This window comes from Poecilia reticulata, chromosome 18 (assembly GCF_904066995.2).
Source record: "Poecilia reticulata chromosome 18, P_reticulata-male-v2, whole genome shotgun sequence".
Taxonomy (NCBI): Eukaryota; Metazoa; Chordata; class Actinopteri; order Cyprinodontiformes; family Poeciliidae; genus Poecilia; species Poecilia reticulata.
In genome coordinates, this window is record NC_088847.1 from 11,637,097 (window position 1) to 11,656,044 (window position 18,948).

Here is an 18,948-nt window from a genome sequence, read left to right on the forward strand (position 1 = left end):
AACAGGAAATGGGTTTTTATGGTTTGCTGTTGTGCTGAGCTGTCAGCTGCCTGTTAGCCTCTCAGGTCAGAGTCTCCCTGCAGCGAGGACTTTACCTCACCGCTATCGGCTCTGCCTTTAAGTGCTGCTTATCGCTGAATGGACCATGCGTGTGTGTGTGTGTGTGTGTGTGTGTGTGTGTGTGTGTGTGTGTGTGTGCGTGCGTGCGTGCGTGTTTGTGCTCGTATTTAAAGTGTGCGTTTGTTAAAGCATTCCTAGGAAGGAGTAATTCTGACAGCTATTGAGCACAACGTGAACGCATTTTATCTCGAATCCAACGTCTTATCTGTCAGGCAATGTTTTAATAAGCTCTGAATCCAGCTCCCTCTCTACTAATCCTCCCAGGTGAGCAGTCTGATGAGTTATTGATTGTTTTATTAACTGTTTGGCTCTAGTTACCTGAACAAACATCTGTAAGGAACCAGGTAGTGTTTCCGACTCAGTAAAAAAGGCCCACCTGTGAACGTGGTTTCTAAGTTTCTTAAATTGAGTAAAATAACTTTTTCCCTGGCTGGTTACTCCTGACTGAGGTTTCAAGGCGGCTCAGTTCCCCTTTTCATCTAAACTCAGCAATTATTTCTGCTGCAGACTTGCTGACTCCAGCCGTGGTGTCACCATCTTTCACTTCTCCACTCCCTAAAGTTCACATGACTTCTCTCCGATGTGCAACCAGAGTGATAAAATCAAAACTTTATTCTCCTGTTTGCTTCTACTTACATATACAAGCGGCAGCCAGGAGCCTGTTGGCCACGTACGGCGCAATGCAGGTGGGGAAGATGGGCTGCACCATGTAGTTGGAGAACGTGATGGCGATCACTGCCTGGCTGGTCGGCTCGATGATCAGCAGGGACGTCCAGAGACGGATGAAGGCCAGGAACCCGCCGAAGGCCTCCAGGATGTAGGCGTAGGAGGCCCCCGACTTGGTGATGGTGGTCCCCAGCTCGGCGTAGCACAGGGCCCCGAAGATGGAGAAGATCCCCCCGATGGTCCACACCACCAGGGAGAGGCCGTAGGAGGCGCTGTGGATGAGGACGCCCTTGGGCGAGACGAAGATCCCCGAGCCGATCATGTTCCCCACGATGAGGCAGACCCCGTTCAGGAGGGAGATCTCCTTCTTCAGCTTCATGGACTCCTCGGAGCTCTCAGCTTTAGTAGACGTCGGGCCGCCGTTGGTCCCTTCCTCCGTGGGAGATGGGGTGTAGGACGCCATTGTTCAAGTTCAAGCTAGCAGTTTTTCTTAGGCTGGTGTTGGAGTCCCAGAGGTAACTTGTTTTCACCCAAAAATGGGGCTGAAGATGTAATTACTCCCCTCGGTTATCTTCGTTTATCTCCCACCATCTGCAAAGGAAACACGCAAGAAGGTATCAGTGAGGATGCAACCATAAAAACCGATTTCCGGCAACAAAAACACCCAACAAACTCTAAAACCTCACGAAGGCCAGCCAAATAAAAACATATTTCCCACACCCGGGGACGCCAAACGAAGAACAAACATACATGAAAACATATTACACCACCGCTGTGGACACTGCTGGATTGGAGAGCAGTTTTGTGGATTGGAGAGCCATTAGGGGCCAGCTGCAAATGGCCTTTTAAGGTTGAGTGTATTTACAGAGAGACGGGGAGGGGAAGCAAACACGCTCCTCGTTGGTAACCAAAAGCTGAGGAAGGAAAACTGACCGAGACGCACGTTTGAGCCTCAGAGCCGCCCACGCACTGAGGGTGTCGGCACAGGGGACACAGGTCACATGATTTCCAAAGTTCATCATCCTCAGCAGGCAAAGTCTGATGATGATAATGATGATGAGGAAGACGTCGCAAGAAGCAAATCCTTTCACGTTTCTGATTGGGTAATCAGCTCTGACCTCCAACAAGTGATTAGCTTAATGCGTTTGATTGATGAAAGAAGTGAATGAAACAGGGTAAATACATTTGCATTCAGCCTCTTTTACGCCAATACTGCTTAATATAATCCAGTGAGAACATCCTCCTTCCGATGTAGTCCATGTGTGTATTTTACCTCAGTATAAATGCAGCTGCACTGTCAAGTCTCACCAATGTTAGAGGACGTTGATGAGCAAAACAGCATCACAAAGACCAAATAACCCAGCAGACGGGACAGGGGAGAAAGCTGTGGAAAAGTTGAATTGTGAAACATTCATCTTCACATTGATCGTCTCACAGAGCTGCGTTCAATTCATAACCAAAAAATGTTAATATTACAGTCCAGACGAGTGACCAGCCTTCAGACAATGGCTGGACGGACTGAAGGATGATGGGTACAACAGCAAACCTAGCCAAGCATGGCCACCCAAACTGGGCAAGCGGAACATTAATCAGAGAAGCAGAAAAGAGGCCCTCTGAAATTCTGGAGGAGCTGCAGATATCCACAGCTCAGGTGTAAAAATTAATTACAACTATTACTAGTGTACTTTTTAAATTTGTTCTTTATGGAACAGTGGAAAGAAAACTCTCTTGAGTATGAAAGGGACACAGAAAAAAAGTGTTCAGGTCAAAACTGAACTTTGTGGCATGGAAAACTAACACTTCTCTGTACCCAGAAAACACCATCCACACTGTGAGACACAGTGGAGGCAGCATCATCCTGTGGTGATGCTTTTCTTCTGTGGACACACAGAAGCTCTTCAAAGCTCCTTGGCAAATGGATGAAGATAAATATAGGCCCAGCGCTGAAAGACAATCTGTTAGAAGCTGCACAGACTTGAGTCTGGAGCTTCCAGCAGGTCAGTGACCCCTAAGACACAACCAGAGCAACAAGGGAACGGCTTACATCCAAGCATATCCATGTGGTACAATGGTTCAGTCAGCTTAAATCTAAATCCCACTGGGAATCTGTGGCAACACTTGAAAATAGTCATTTACAGATGCTCTTCATTCAGTCGTTAACTCATCTTAAGACGTTTTGCAAAGAATAATAGGCAAAAATGTAGGTATCTAGATTTGCAGCTGGTAGAGACAAACAACGACATACTGTGCCAGGTGGTTCCACAAAGTGTTGACACAGACTCAGACCAGGTTTTATTCTAAGTTTCAAAAACATAATTTTTCTTCCACTTCACAATCAAGTGCTTTTGCTGGTCTACCTCACAAAATCCCATTAAAATACATTCAAGTTTGCGGTTACAAAGTGGTCACATTTGGAAACACTCAACACTTTGGTAGGGCGCTACATGTCCGGAATTTGATCACTTCTTATCCACATTTTAGCCTTTATTTCCTCTTGGTGAAAAGAATCAATAGGAAAGAGATCCTCAAATGGACAGATTAAGAGTCATTCAAATACAATAAACACAAAATAAGGGAATCATTTGACAAAACATTGAAGAGGGTAATCAGACCTGGTTTGAGCGTTGACAATGACAAGATACCTTACTCGACACCAGAAACTGAGAGTGAAAATGAAAAACAGCTGAAAGAGAATCTCAGAAGGAGACAGTAAAAGCCCTGGATGGCTCGGATACCTCGAGGGAGCAGCAGACCAGCAGCACGTGGCTTCATGAAGGAGTCTCTGCGAAGAAGGACAGTGCACTGAGTGCCCATTCATGTGCCAAAGACACAGAGAGGTGAGGCTCTCACAGAAACAGAGAGCAAGGTCCAAAAGCTGCTGATAAGTACGTGAAGGTTACATCCTGGATCCAGATTAATTCCTCTTCACTCAACCATTCAAAAACACACTATAGATCGGTTGCACTGACATTATGTTACTATCATCCCTTTATTTCCTACATGGCAGCTCAGCTGTGACAGATGGACCTAAGGTAGCAACACATAACACCTGGCTGTCCAAATCCAACAAATCTGCACATCTCAAGTCTTTACACCTTAAAAACAACACAAATCCAAACACAATCCCTATCATTCTTAGCAACACATGCAGAAAACAATCAAACATGTGTGCAATGAATGACACTACAAGTTAATAAATGATGGGCTAAATGGAGCCAGTGGTGTAATCTACTATCCTCTATCAGCGTCTCCTGTTTGAATCATTAGGAAAAAGGTTTGATATGTCAGATTGCAGGCAGCTGTTAGAGGAGGACTCACCTTGTGCCTTTAGGACCAGTCCTGCTGATGTCCTGGAGGCTGGGGCAGCAGCGTGGCTACAAATGAGGTGAAGTCCTGCTTCTGTTCAGTAATGGGAGCCAGCTTGAGATATCATTGTTCCTCCCCAGTGTTACAGTCAATAATAAGCCCCCCTCCTGTGTGTTCCTCCTCTCTTCTGCCTTTGTGCTGCTGTTTCCTCTTGTTTTGACTCTGCTCACAGCCGCTCCTCTGCCCAGCTGATGATGATGCACTTGTGGCTTTTATTTGCGCTTCTGCTTTCTGACGCGTTAGCAGGAGGAAGAGTGAGACACTGTGTCTTGTTTCGGTGAGTTTCGGTTGGACATTAAAAGGCCTGCAATGAGATTATTATTATTTAATACAAGTGTTTTAATTAAAATCAGGGAGGAAACTTATCAACGAAAGCCAAGCAAGGTGCTACGTCAGGTGAGCGACTGGTACACCCAGGCGGGGTCCCTTTAATAATGACGTCCTGAGATTTAAAACAAACAAAAAAAAAAGGTTTAAGAAACTAATGGAGACGTTTTTAAAGAAAGCATCTTATAAATTACTTTAGAAAGATAAACCTACCATAGAAACTTTAAAATAGCCCTAATATTAGCTAAAAGCATGTTAAATACTGGACAGTAGGCCTGTACAAAAACGACAAAAACCAGAATAAAAGCCTCAAAATATTTATTGTTTAATCTGGGTTCATAAAAATAACACAATTCAAAAGTTTTTACCCACTGACAGTAAGTTTTATGACGTAGCTAAAGTGGCGTCACGTTTTACTCAAACCTTTCCCTGTTATAGCAAAAGGACCATAAAGAGTTGGTGTACTATGGCTCCCTCTTGTGGCTTTAAAGTGAAGCTGAATACCTTGACGCTGCTTCTAGTTCTTTTGGTAATAGTGTAGATACAGAATATTTATTTTATTTTCTAACATAACATGGTGTTTAAACTTTTACTGTACATTTATTCACGGGGTAAATACTAAGATTTCCAAGTTCCACGACACAGTTTAAATCAGCAGAGTGATGGGATTTGGACCTATACCAGACTGACTAAGTCAAAGTAAATAAATAAACTAAATATTTGTCAAATACCACTGCATGATTGGTCAAGGGATAATGTGTAACTATGTCTCCTATAGATATTGTAAAGATGGAATTTCTTGGTTTGAAATAGTAAAAATGACAAGAAATCAGAAACTGGGATTCTGATTTGGAGAGGAGGATTTTCTCACTAACCCAGATGCCAGAATCCAAGATGGCAGCATTGCATCTTAAATCGTGACTTTTTACAGCCTGCTTTAGTTGTCACAGTGTTGAAAGTGACAGGGATGGAAATAAGTACATTGCCATTAGCTTGTATGGTTAATGAGAGTTAATTTTGTTGTTGGACGTATCATATAACCTTTGAAGCAAAAATCAAGACTCAAATAGATGAAAACATTAGCTGAAGTAGTTCCTCTTTGTCCATAATGCGTGATCCTTTTGTGGTTTACAATAGTACGCAGTAGCATTAAGTGACAGAAATTTTGCTACAACATCTGGAGCTCCATTTTTTTCTCAAAAAATAGAGCACTCACCCTCTTCCTTATCCGCAAATGATCTGAGGGTGTGCTTAAGTCTTGCTTGAACGGCAGCTTTAATTACTGTAATCAAATGAATTAGAGGCCAATGAAGAGATAGCAGCCGCTTTGTCTTCTAAATTGGGGTTGATTCAGCATTAATGGGCTCTACATGTATCCTTAAAGACCTTTAATAAGTTTTTACGGTGAATGGCCGATGGCTGTAGGCCGGTGATTAATGTGTGCTGATGAGTCACGAGCAGGTTACATGTGATCAAAGCTGGGACACCAGAGGGCCTTCACGGTCACCTTCTCTGGGATTCTCAAAACCTCTGACTTTCTCACTCTTTGCCGTTTGATTGAGACACGTCTCTTGTCACTCTTGAACGCATGTGGACAAACTTCTCACACATGGCTCCTTTCACAGCTTTTGTCCTTCTCTCTGCTCTTGGCCATTCTTTCCCCCTGGTTACCGGTCGTCATGGTTTCTGGATCCCCTACAGGCTCAAAAAAAAGAAGAAGAAGAAGAAAAAAAAGCTACTACGGAGGGGGTTGCGGATTAAAGGCGGCCATTTTGGGGACAGCTGGACCAGGTTGGTCCCTGTTGCCCCCTGTCCCGTTTCCAGTCACTTTTTTTTTTGATGGGGGAGAGGGGGAGGCATTGTGAGAGGATTAGAGCTTCCTGTGTGTCAGCTCATTACATGGGGTGGGAAGGAGGGGATGATGGGGTGAATGCAGAGAGCGATGGAGGGAAATGAAAGAGAAAATGAAAGAGACTGCGTATGAAAGAGAGAATGACACGGGGAGAGGGAGGGAGGGAGGTGGCTGCCTCTACAGCTGCACCCTCAATAACACTCATACAGGCTCTGATTATTCTTTTCACACATACACACACACACGCACACAGCGCTGGGGAACTGAAACATATTATAAGACATTGAGGGCTTAAAAGACAGAATTAGGAGACAGCCAGCCCAGCTCCTCAGACAAAGGAGACCCCCTCAACCAGCCTCCCTCCTCCAATCCAGACACACAGAGAACTGGAACAAACAAGAGAAAACTGACCAACAGAGTGCATACAGGCTCACAGAGAACAAGAGTCATGCAACCAGAATGCTTAAACAGATAAATGAATTCACAGAGACAGAGGCTTAAACATGAACATACAAAAAAAAGCAACAAACCAGTCTCCACTTCACATTGCCATTGTTTTATTAACTTTTTTTTTTAACATCACATGGGAAGCGTGGGAACACATTCTGTCATTGCTACAAGAAAGAGAGAGGGGAGGAGGGGCAGCAGGGAGAAGGCAACGCATACAAATACTAAACTGAGCAAAGCAGAGATTCCAGTGAGTGCGTACGATTTGCGAAGCAGTGAAGCACCCTCAAGTGCGCTGAGAGAGAGCAGCGGATCGAGTGGAGGGAGCAGTAAGAGGATGGGGCTCATCCTCGTTGGAGGTTTCAGAATTGCAGATAGCACCAGAAAAAAAAGAACGAAAAAAAGAGAAAAACGGGGAAGACATTCACCATCATCAAAAAGGTTTTACTGTAACCACCCGGAGTTGATAATACAATCATCGTGGTTCCAGCCATTGCAGGGGCGAGTTTGTTCAGCAGATGTTTCGGCAGCGTGGGACACAGTGCAACTCACAGTGCAACTCAGTACATCAGAAAACACTCATTAAGCAGCATTAAAACAAAGGAAAGGAAACAGTAGCAATAAAAAAAAGGCAACCGCAGTTTTTATGTACAGTTCAGTGGCCATTATAAACATGGCCTGTTTTGGTATGAAACTTCTGGACACTCCTTTTCAAAACAAACAAAAAACATAATCAACGTATACTACTTGTAAGAAAGATATTATACAGTACGTGCTGAAATGTGTCAGCAAAGTACAAGTGGACAATGCGTTGAAGGGCGTAGGATAAGGCCTCACTGTGGTCTTTGAAGTACAAAAATAGACAGCAGAAATACTACATTCAACATTTATTTTGTCATAGTACTAAAAATAAACTATACCTATTTTTCTTTTTCAAATACTAATTATGAGTTAGAATTACAGACTCTACAAAACAATTCTCGTTCTATTAAAAATACATTCCCTTTGTCAGGATCTATTGAAACACATCCTATGTTGTAGCGTCCATGGTGTCAGTGGTCACAGCGGAGCCACCACTGGTTGGGAGCAGATCTGCGCTGTCACCTTTCTCAGGGGCCAGTCCCTGCTTTTCCTCCTGTTGTGCGGAGATTTTATTTGAAGTACTGCGGTCCTCTGAAGGGTCACTTTCATTGGTTTGAGCCTTGCTAGGGGTAGTCGTCAACACTCCAGGGTGCATTTTCATGTGACCCTGTTGATGAGAAGAAACACAGCAACTAGTTACCAATAGGTTTGAATGTATTACTTTAAAGACATTTCAGCAAATGTTTATTTGTTTAACTATACCTTAAGTCCACTTCGGCTGGCATACGCCTTTCCACAGTGGGAGCAGCTGTAGGGCTTGTCGGGTCGAGCAGGTTGGGCGTGTGGTGTTGATGCCCCTGCAGGAGTCTCTGGGTTATCCGACAGCTTCTTCAGGGCAGCTGAATCCTCCTTCACTGGTGCTTCTTTACCCAGTTCTGGCACAGGAATAGGAAGAGGCTCTCTGGATGTAGTAGCATCGCTTTTCCCTTTACTACTGGAAGTGTTTCTTCCTCGCAGCTCGTGTTTAACACCACTACCAGTCTCCTCTGCCTCTAGGGTAGCTCCAGGGCTGGTGGGCCGTGAAAGTGAAGGTACAGGATCCGCAGATGGGGGGTCTGCAGTGTGACTGGGACTCGGTGAGCGCTCACTTGGGGAATGTTGTGCATCACTGTTGACTAGCCTGGGTGTAGTATTATCAACACCAGGTTTTGAAACACATAGGGAAAGAGGAGTATCATCAGAAACAGATTGTACCTTGTCTTCAACTGAATGAGAGCTAGGTAAGGGTGCTTTGAAAGGACTGGCCGAGCCCAGGTCAGTCTGGGTTTTCTCCTCTGTGGGGCTTTCAGCTGAGGCAATTACTGCAAGCTGCAGAGTTTTATCAGCACCTGCTGAGGGGGGATTACAGCTTAAAGATGGACTAACACTTGGAGTTGAACGCTCCGATTCCTCATTCTTGACAGAATCTGAATCAGTAGCTTTGGACTGCTTAAAACTGGATCCTGAGCCGAGAGCATCCACTGGAGACTTGGACCCTGTTGTTAAGGCAAGTGGAAAGATTTGCACTTTTGATAGGGCACTAATAGGCTCGCTGTGACTGTCTTTAAAGGTAGCGCCTTCTGTTTCTGCTCCATCATCAGGAGGAATCTCCTCATCAGGTGGTATTTGCCCTCCAAGGTGCAAACGAATGTGGTGTTGTAGAACTAAGGCATTAGTGAACTTACGAGGACAGAGTGGGCAAGAATTCATGGCACGGGCATTCGGGGGCCTGGCACGGTGAGTGGCCAGGTGTGCCCTGAGGCTGCCCTTTGTGGAGAAAGAGCGGCCGCAAAGCTTACAGGGAAAGGGGCGCTCTCCCAGATGTGTGGCCTGGTGCAACCGAAGAGCTCTGGGGCAGCTGAGAACACGCATACACACTCCACACTGATTAGCAACCGGGGCTGTGGGCAGGCCTGAAGTGGTAGTTGTAGGACCTGAACCTGAGACTCCCTGACCAGTCACTGCAGCACTGACACTTGGGCTCAGTCCGAGAGCAGCCAACATCTCTCTGCGATAGGCACTTGAGGTGGTAGTCAGATCACGTATATTTGTATCACCATTAATGTCAGCAGAGGTTTGTGAGGAGGTGGAAGGAGAGGAGGCAGAAGAGCAGGAGGAGGCACCGCCTTGTGGCTGCTTTTCTAGCTTCTGCACCAGCCGCTGCAACTTGGAAGTGTCTGAGGTCTGCGTGGAGGTGGTGGGAGAGGAGGAGGAGGGGGAAGAGGTGGGCGGCTTTGGGAAAGGAGGGAATGGGAATGGTAGCTGATGAGATAAGGAGAGGTGGGAAGTGGATGGGTGACCTGGAGGCCTGAGAAGTGCAAGGTGGTGGGGGGATGCACCTCCTGGAAAAAGTATCTTGGGGAGGTGGGCAAGTTGGGAGTATGGGGAAGTTGCGTGGAGAGTAGAATGAGGAGGAGTGTTTTCATCAAACCGCTGTTGTTTAGCTCCTTTATACTGACTAGAAGTAGAAGAGGAAGATGGAGATGATGAAGGCAGAGCAGTGCTAGATGTGCTAGAAACAGCTGCTGATGCTCTGTTTAACTGTAACAGTGAATGGGCTGTGGACAGAAGAGCCATGTCCACTGAGGGAGGCAGAGGTAGAGAGGAAGGCGAGGGCCTAGTCGAACCACCAGACAGTAATCCTAAAGCCATGCTCTCTGTTATACTGGGAACACTTCCTTTCACTCCATTATATGCTTCGTCATCATCAGCCCGCCGTTTTCTTCTCCTTTGAACTGAACCTGGGGCCGATCCACTCTGTGTTTGCTCTGAAAGTGCAGGGGGTAGCAGAGAAAGGGACAGCTCTGGGTTCTGCTCTCTGTGTCTCAGGAAATGGGCTTTGAGGTTTCCTCTGGTTGTAAAACGGCTCAGGCACACCGGACACTGATAGGGCCTTTCACCTGTATGTGACCTCAGATGAATCTGGAGGGAGGAATCACTGCTCAAGACTTTCCCACAGAACCTGCAGACATGTTGAGGGCGTCCTGATGGGGAGGCAGCGATAAGAGATGAGCTTGACTGAATATCTTGTGAGTGGCTGGTCGTGGGAAGAGAAGGAGTTTGGAAACTGATGCCATTGCTGTGACCAAACGAAGAGGTGTTGGATGATTTCTCATGGAGGTAGCGTGGTGACAGGCCCAGGGACAAGGACAGAGGGTGCAGGGAGGCAACAGATGAATTGATGCTGGAAGAAATAGCTAAGGAAGAGGATGATGAAAATGAGCTAGAAGTTGAGGAGGATTGGGGTCTATCTCCATTGATTAGTGAAGTACCTGATTTGGAGATGGCTGGCTGAGGAAAGAGGGAAGAAGGAAGTCCACTCAAAAGGGATGAAGCTGTGGTTACTGGAGTATTGGTTGAAGGATGTGTAGGTGATGAAGATGCTGTTCCAGTGGACTTCTGGTTGCAGTCTGCACCGCTAGCTTGTGCATTGTTATCTTGGCCAAAGACAGCTCCTCCAAGCCTGAGGACGTGCCGACAGATCTCTTCTGTAATCTGCATCTGGTGGATTTGCCGCTGCTGCAGGACCCGCAGTTCTTCTAAAAGCACCGCCAGGGTCGGAGGCACCTGGATCTGCCCCTGCTCCCCTGATGAGGTGGATGACTGCTGCTGACCAGGACTGGAGCTGTCTGGTTGAGGTTGCTGAGCGGAGGAGGAAGAAGAAGATGAGGAAGAGGTAGTAGTGGTGGCAGAGCTGCCCATTGGGGGAGAGGTCATGACGGAGAGAGTGTTAACTTGATGGTTCAGGCTGTGGGTACCAGAGGATTGATCCAGGGGAGGAGGTGAGTGTGTCTGGGAAGACAATGATGGGTGAGGAAAGTCAGGGGAGAGGGAGGAGTGGGTGTTGGGGAGGGAGGTGGTAAAGGGAGCGATGTGACTGGGCCAGTGGGGAGGAGGTGAGCTCTCACTGGGCAAGGAAGGCGCGTGGAGCCCTCCAGGAGACGGGCGAGTGGCCAGGGGCGGCTGGCAGTCTTGTAGTGAGGTGGGGGATGAGGAGGAAGAACCTGATGAGGTTAGGTCTGATCCCAGAGATGTGGATGGTGACTTTAAGCTCAGGTGGTCATCTGAGGATCGGTTAGAAAGAAATAACACTTATTAAAGAACCAGAAAATGGGAATTTGTTCACAAGGAACAACTGTGTAAAACTCTGTTCCCAATATCAACCCACATATCCAGTTACGTTCCAAGACTGTTTATCTCAGTGACTTTAGTTATTGTTTACAAAATTTAGTTTGCAAACTTGTCTGCATACCGCAAGATACAGTTACAGCTTCAAAAGAAAACGCTCGCCTGGAAATGACCTCCAACAAGCAAATAAACAAGTGGAAGAAACTCACAGTCCACCAGTCTTTGAAATGTCTTGTCTCAATCTGTGCTCCCTGGAGCAAAACTCTTCAAACATCTTGCGCACACAAAAAAGCTCACAGACCACCTTGTTGCTATGGCAGCACATTTTAAAGGACAATGGACATCACCTAGACAACCCATAACCCCTCTTAACCCAGCCCCCCTCCCTGCGGCAGTTACGTCTTTCATCTCCTCATTCACCCTCCCCCCTTACGTCACAGTGGAGGTCGAGGGTCAGGCCATGCTAAGGGTTCTGGGTACTGTCCACATGCTCTGATTGGTCAACTAATCTGACCTCTGCCGCCCAGGGGTCAAATTCTTTCAGAATCTTGAGCACAGAGTGAGAAAGAGTAAAAAGAAAAAAAAGAAGGGGGAGGGTAACAACAAAGGAGAGACAAACTAACTACTCCCTCCTGGAGAGGTATAGTGATGGAATGAAAGACTGTACCTCGCAGAAATTCCCTCCTTGTTATTTAGAAACAAACCTGCACCTGCTGGAAACCTATCACAAACTATAAATCTAAACTTGCACTTCTGATTTAGAAAGTTTTACCTGCAAAGCATTGTGCACGCGAGGTATAAGGGACATCCTAAATTAACTTGGCAATAATGCGTGAAACCTTTTCTTATCCATCTCAACCCCCCCAGCTGTGCAGAAGTATACAGTCAATAGAGCTGGGAAAGAAAAGGGGAGGGAGGAGGCATTGTGAGGGTTGAAAATGGGAAAAGAGGGGTGCATGAGGAAGAAAAGTATAGATGGACTGCAAAGAATGAAGACAATTCAGGAGTGGAAGATTAATCTTTACCTCAAAAAAAAAAAACAGCACTGCCTTCCCTTCCCCCTGACCATGCAGGTTATTGTGAGTGCTTCATGCTAATAAAAGAGCTCCAGCAGTCAGCCTGAAGCAGCCTGTTAGTTTCCTAAAGGATGGGCAGCTCGTGAAAATGACCACAGATGTATGTTGGCTAATCCTGCTCTATTCACTTCACAGAGAGGAAATTTGTAGGCATCCACCAAAGTGACTGTGGCTTCTTTTAGTGGGAGTGGGTGCACTAAATAATTAGATAGACAGTCTGCCTAATTTAAACCTAAGACAAACTTTTCTTGGACCATCAACTCAGATGGATTGTTTGTAATATGATCACGCGAACATCGGTGCGCTTCAGTTTCTCTCTAGTTTTGTTGCCAACTCTAAAAGTGAATCGCTCACCTCTAGCTTCATTTTCTCTGAAATAAAACAACATTTAAACGACAAAAAGAAAGATAAAGGTAGTCTCTCACCTTGCAGCAACTTCGGGCCCCCCGGATCTGAATTGACGAGTTGCTGGGGTCTCTTCTGTTTCCGGCGTGACATGATTCACGGCGAGTCAGACAGAGAGGGGGGCATCAGTCGCTCGAATGGCACCAGACACGTTTCAGGTTTTTTTTTTTTTTTTCTTTTTACGCACTTGAACGAGCTCCTGCGCGCATTCAATCTCCCAAATGAGCACAGTTCTCACAAATTCTTAAGTAAAACCTCAGAGGAGGAAAAAGGAGAAATCTCTGCATAGAAGAAAGTTAAAAACAACAACAACAAAAAGAGTCGCTGTATGGAAATCCGCCTGGCCGCACCGTGTCATATGGAGCGGCGGTGTGTGTGTGGCTGTTTTCTAAAGTCCCTTCTCTCTTCCCCCCCCCCAGCTTCAAAAAGAAAAAAAAAACTTGTCCAATTTGTGCCCCTCCTCTCCTACTGCTGCTCCGCTGCATGCATACACACACACACACACACACACACACACTGAACCACTCCTTGTTCTATGATATTTGCATTTCAATAGCGTGTAACTCACAACCTCCCTGGGTTCTCTCTTCCCTTCCCTCTCAGCTTTATTTATTTATTTATTGCCCTTTTTTGCACTCACGCCGAACCTATAAACTATAAATAAAAAGTAACAATAGGCTACTGGACGCCGTAATAAAAAATAAAAATAAAAATCTAAGAGGGCATAAGTGCTGACTTTTTAACTGGAGGGGGATGGGGGCGAGGGGGGGGGGGGGGGGGCGCTGTGATCATTCCATAATGGTAATTATCTCATATTTGATCAAACTACAATAAAAAGTAAAACAAATCTAACAGGTGACTCCTGGCTTCCGCAGTTATTAAAGAAAGTGAGTCTCGTTATAAGCATGGCAGGTCGCCTGACAACCTGATCTCTATAAAAATTCTGCCTTTGTAGTGTTGTTATTGTGCCACTGTCAATATTTCTAACCTTTTGATTTCCATAGGGCCAATTATCAACAGCAGCGTGGTGCGCAAAAGTGGGGCCATTCCACATCCACGTATGTAATTCGTGTGTTATCACCGAGCCCATAATACAACCCCCCCCACCCCCCACCCCCCACCACTACTACAAAAAAAAGCCCGCATCTTACACTGGAGCTCTATTTAAAAGGAAGAGAATAGACGGGGAATCATCGACAATGGCGAGCTGGACACAGTTGAGTGAGCATCTCCCCTCTCTCACTATGAACCCCCGGATCCACTGCTGCACAGCACAATGCCCCTCTTTCACCCCCTGCCTTTACTCCTGTACCACGTGGAGAGATGGATAAAAAAGCTACAGAGGGGGGAGAGAGAGAGGAGGAGGTGGAGGTACCATGTTTTAAGTAACATTTAAAACACGCAGAGCAACTAGTGTAACCTGGCCTTTACTTCAAAACACAGCTGCTGATTTATTTATGTAATTCAGTTCCAAAAGGGAAATCCCTCTAAATTATCACCAGGTATTTACAGCATTTAAGAAACAACAGGTCTTTCTCTCATTGACTATTAAATCAGACCTTTCATGTTTAGGTCTATTAGAATCCCCAGAATTATTTTTTTTTTCCTGAATGCCATCAAAAGAGAGAGATTGTTGTTACTCTTCAAAGTCAAGATTACAATACCCTGTACAATTTGGGAAACTGCAGACAATTATGCAAGCTTATCACAATTAGTTGAGTTAATTGGAGACAGGTCTATGGATCTAGCGCATTAAAACACGTTGCTTCCTTGAGTGAAGTCATGGAAAATCAAATTAAATCAGGCTATTGTGAACCTCAATGAGTTTGTGACACCTTCTAGCATTTTGAACAATTATGTGAATAAACATCATGGGAATGTCGAGCCATTATACCGTTAACGAAGAAGACGGATGCTGTGCCCCAGACATGAATGGATTTTGGTGCAAAACATGAAAATCAACCTCAGAACAAAAGCCACAGACCTTGTGACAAATTTGGATAAAGCTGGTAAGAAATTGTCATTATCCACTCAGAGACGAAGAAGCCAAAACAACATAGAAAAGTCCAACTAACTAACTAACTTTCTTATTTATATTTTAAACATCTTCAGAGCAAAGTTGCAACAATTTGAAATGTCCACAAACCTGTCAAATAAGGTTGATATATAGTCGTCAGAAGAATGTCATTTTCTTAGTCCACCAAGAATATTTACATACATTCTGTACAACTTAAAATGACCCAGCTGTAGGTCAGTAACTTATACAAAGGGTTCCCAAACGTTTCCATGCCATGACCAAACAACAAACAGCACTAGCTTCTGGGTGGAAACGCCATCATTTCTTCAGTCTTTCTTGTCAGAAACTTGTCCATTTCACACTTCTACATTAGCTTGAGGAGCAAAGCAGCTTAATAAATTTGACTGGCAGCCAATCAGAAAGAGGAGCATGGTAAATAACATTTCAATAAATTACTTTAACTTAGATTTTATTAATGGTTAAAAAACATATTGGATTTTATGATTTTAAAATATATGATTAAAAATGTATGGTTTTTCTGGCCCCCCTTACTCCCTCTTGTGGCCCTCCATGGGCCGCGGCACCTACTTTGAAAGCCACTCATTCACACTATTAATTCTTGTAATTAGTAATAGGTCACATAGTCCGACTTGCTTATGGTACATAAGATCAACGTTAGTCGTTTGAAGGTTGTAATACTGAGGTATATTAGTTATATATATATATATATTAGTTATATTTATATAACTAATATAATCTTTAGTATTATTAACAGTCAGATTCAATCTTTAGTATAGCGCCACTTGATGCTAACAGCTAGAGGAAGAATTAACTGGTAAGAGTTAGCCGTTGGATGATAAAAAAAGTTTTATGCCTGTTTTATGTTTTTTAGTTTAGCATTTTAATGTAAAGCGCTGTAAGAGGTTGTTTTAAAAATATGGATAGTACATAAATAGTAGAAAACGCCTTAATAAACACAGAAGTGACACGACAACAACCAACCCTAATTAGCTTTAGTTAGTGGGCAAGCTAAACCACTATTAGCTTTCTAGCTAATTTTAGCATTTAATTGCTGGAAACATAGCTTAATTTTAAATGTATAAATATTGTTATTTACTTTTTAAAAATATAATGTCAATGTATATTGTAGCTTTCCTGCCTTAAAAATATTAAAAGTTGGTAAAAAGAAGCTGAAAATGTAATAACTTACAAAGTTAGCATTAGCAGCCAAAGTAGTAGTTGAAACGTAGTCTAAGCACTCAAAGGTCCTTATTATTTGATGAGAAATACTGTGGAAAAAGTACTTAATAAGAAAAATTTTAGTACTTTATAAATTACGTACTAACTTAAAATAAATTATTTTCACTTTAAATTTCTTCTTTTTTAAATTTGAAAGGAACAGACATTTTGGCCAATTTGGAAGAATTGGTAGGGTTATATATTTTTTAAACTGGGCAAAATTGAGACAACTTGTTTTTCAAGACTCTACATATTGATACTGATGACATACCAAAAAATATTAAAATCTACATTTGACTTCTTTAATACATTTTTTAAGTTGTTGATATTGAGCTGTCAACTTTCATGTATTGCCCAGAATGTTTTGGCTTATCTACTCTAGATGTATTTTCCCAGTATTAATATTTTGGACTCTGAGAAAGTTTGCTCTATTTTTCCCCAGAATGATGGCCATGTCTCTCGGTGACGACACGCTGCTGTGCAATTACCCAAAGTGTCGTGCAAAGCTGAGCGGCTTCGCCTGGGTCACATCCTGCTCCCACGTGTTCTGTGATCAGCACGGGTCCGGTGAGTTCAGCCGCTCTCCTGCCATCTGCCCGGCGTGCTCCACTGCCCTGTCCGGGAAGCTGGACATTGTGAGGACAGAGCTGTCGCCCTGTGAGGAGTATAAAGCCATGGTCCTGGCAGGTCTGCGACCAGACATAGTCCTGGACATCAGTTCTCGTGCTCTTGCCTTCTGGAGCTACCAGGTCAAGTATCTCATTATTTGCACGTAAAACCTGCTCCGTTTTCTCCCTTAAAGCAAAACCGAAGTAGTCAAATTTTGTGTGTGCAGGTCCATCAGGAGCGTATGTACCAAGAATACAGTCTCTCCCGTGCTGACACACAGCTGAAGCAGATGGAGAAAGTTCTGAACCAGCAGAACCAGAGCAGAGAAATAGAACTCACCGCCATGAGGGGGGAGATCGCCTCGCTGAAGAAAGTAAGCTGCAAATCTTCTAGCTGCAACTTACTTTAAGAAACAACGTCTTCATCACATCCTCCAATTTCTGTCTAATTGAAAAAAAAAATTACAGTATTTGTGATGCAGTTTGCACAAAATGCTCAGAGATCGATAGAGATCATCGTATCTCCAGCTTTTGAAAATTATACAACTCTTTAATAGTTTTTTTTTTTCCCTCAGGTGATGGAGGAGTACAAGAGAAAGTACAGTGAGGTGTCAGAGAGGCTGATGGAGAGGAACAGGCAGTACCAGAAGCTGCAGGGCTTGTACGACTCCCTGAGGCTGCGTAACATGGTGGTGGGAGCCGGGGAGCGAGAGATGCCGCTACTACATGGAAATCGAGACTTGAACATCGGTACTGCAAACACACTGTCCTGTTTTTTATGTTTTTAAACCAGGTTCTCTAAATGATAGTTTGCAAGTACCTGTGGAAAACCCCCCCCCAAAAACAAAGATATTAGTCACTATATCACCAGGTAAAACTGGAATCAGCACTTTCAGACGATGTGGTTTAGGTGTGTGAGTGTGTAGAGTTTTACCTGAACGTATAGCTTCACATCCTTCCTGGCGTCATCAAAGTGTGCTGCTTCCAGACCATTAGGCCAGAGCCAATAAATTGTTTTTTTGGCCCCTTTAAAGAATGATCTATGAAAATAACACCTTACCATTATGTGTTACAGGTGTTAATTCACCCAAATCTTGAATAATTCTGATGATTGTGCATAGTGTTAAAGTTATCTTTATGTTTTTCTCCAGAACAGAACAGAAGTAGCATGTTTTTGACAGCTTTTGCTCTATAATACCTAAGCGGTTTATTTATGCTGTTAGATGCAGGTCAGGGTCAGAGGTGAAACACCTTTAAGCAAAAGAAGCTATAACAAAATAAACTCATAATGCAAGGCAAAGTTCAGAAGGCACATTTATAAACTCTGTTGTTTAACACAAGTTGTCTTCGTTCATCGGAGCAACGATAAATGCTATCCGTCTATTTCCTGGGTTTCACTTAGCGATGGCCCGGCAGGCGACCCCTCAGAGAAGCCCTCAGTTCCTCTCTGCTGCCCCCATCGGCGATTCTCGTTTCTTCTCCTGCCTGGAGGGCGACGGAGCCAAGACCTTCTTCCAGTTCAGCTCTCCGGCCAGAGACAAGAACTAGTCCTTCATCAATAAGCACTGAAAGCAAATCTTTACTTTTATGCTTGCTGTCAAAAATTTACAGATGTTTTTCCTGGTGTGTTCCGATGACTTCTGAATACTATAAGTGTATTTCTTGCATTAATTGACTATATTATATTCTTATGTAATAGTAGAATGTTTGTTATTGGTGACTTTCATTTTCATCTGTGTAGATCATCTAGTTCACATTGACTAAGATAATTCAGTAGTTATTATTGATATTTTTTTATCTTTATTTAACTGATAGACTTATTATTGAAGGTATAAATTGTAAACATGTTTACCAGTGCACCATAATAAACAACCAAAGCTGGTGGTTATGTGAAATCCAGGCCTGGGACTGAATGTTTGAGAAAATTAAAGAAAATGTTCTGGAAATAGTTTTACAAAATCAAACATGAATTGCACTTAGTTTTGTAATTTATTTACCTATTGAAAATCTGCAAACGGCTGTGCCACATGTAGAGCTGTCTTTAAGATGTCCAGCTTTGTGCTGATTCGACCATAA

General features: G+C 43.9%; 3 protein-coding genes across 5 annotated transcripts in view; 1 reads left to right on the forward strand and 2 right to left on the reverse strand.

Annotated features, from left to right (window-relative positions):
• Positions 1 to 16,296, reverse strand: part of slc7a7 (solute carrier family 7 member 7) — a 24,598-nt gene extending 8,302 nt beyond the window's left edge. Inside the window, exons 1-3 of one of the 2 annotated variants that reach the window (XM_008428023.2) lie at positions 16,236 to 16,296; positions 4,105 to 4,456; positions 757 to 1,377 (exon numbers count right to left, since the gene is read on the reverse strand). In XM_008428023.2, the coding sequence (XP_008426245.1) occupies positions 757 to 1,249 (493 nt within the window). In that variant the 5' untranslated portion in view covers positions 1,250 to 1,377; positions 4,105 to 4,456; positions 16,236 to 16,296. Of the gene's footprint in view, positions 1 to 756; positions 1,378 to 3,521; positions 3,709 to 4,104; positions 4,457 to 16,235 lie in introns of those variants that run through there. The other variant, XM_008428024.3, reaches the window with a different exon arrangement.
• si:ch211-212k18.5 (uncharacterized) lies at positions 6,872 to 13,428 on the reverse strand. 2 transcript variants are annotated; one of them, XM_008428022.3, is made up of 4 exons: positions 13,029 to 13,428; positions 10,672 to 11,463; positions 8,123 to 10,596; positions 6,872 to 8,027 (listed from the first exon to the last, which is right to left on the reverse strand). In XM_008428022.3, exons 1-4 carry the CDS (start codon positions 13,099 to 13,101, stop codon positions 7,809 to 7,811), a joined length of 3,558 nt encoding a protein of 1,185 aa, XP_008426244.2. In that variant the 5' UTR covers positions 13,102 to 13,428; the 3' UTR covers positions 6,872 to 7,808. The 2 variants fall into 2 exon arrangements, with proteins under 2 accessions (XP_008426244.2, XP_008426243.2); XM_008428021.3 differs by having other exon boundaries at positions 8,123 to 11,463.
• ccnb1ip1 (cyclin B1 interacting protein 1) lies at positions 15,633 to 18,771 on the forward strand. The gene is made up of 5 exons (XM_008428019.3): positions 15,633 to 15,860; positions 16,707 to 17,013; positions 17,100 to 17,246; positions 17,448 to 17,622; positions 18,275 to 18,771. The coding sequence occupies exons 2-5, from the start codon at positions 16,708 to 16,710 to the stop codon at positions 18,418 to 18,420; spliced, it is 774 nt and encodes a 257-aa protein (XP_008426241.2). The 5' UTR covers positions 15,633 to 15,860; position 16,707; the 3' UTR covers positions 18,421 to 18,771.
• The last annotated feature ends 177 nt before the right edge of the window (positions 18,772 to 18,948 follow it).

Bases quoted from the DNA above. Each gene is read 5' to 3' on its own strand.
- si:ch211-212k18.5 (XM_008428021.3), bottom strand. From the start codon at position 13,101: ATGTCACGCCGGAAACAGAAGAGACCCCAGCAACTCGTCAATTCAGAT. The intron at 11,464-13,028 runs GTGAGAGACTAC...ACCGATCCTCAG, and splicing joins GGGCCCGAAGTTGCTGCAAG to ATGACCACCTGAGCTTAAAG. The intron at 8,028-8,122 runs GTATAGTTAAAC...TCTCATCAACAG, and splicing joins CCAGCCGAAGTGGACTTAAG to GGTCACATGAAAATGCACCC.
- ccnb1ip1 (XM_008428019.3), top strand. From the start codon at position 16,708: ATGATGGCCATGTCTCTCGGTGACGACACGCTGCTGTGCAATTACCCA. The intron at 17,014-17,099 runs GTCAAGTATCTC...TTGTGTGTGCAG, and splicing joins TTGCCTTCTGGAGCTACCAG to GTCCATCAGGAGCGTATGTA. The intron at 17,247-17,447 runs GTAAGCTGCAAA...TTTTTCCCTCAG, and splicing joins AGATCGCCTCGCTGAAGAAA to GTGATGGAGGAGTACAAGAG.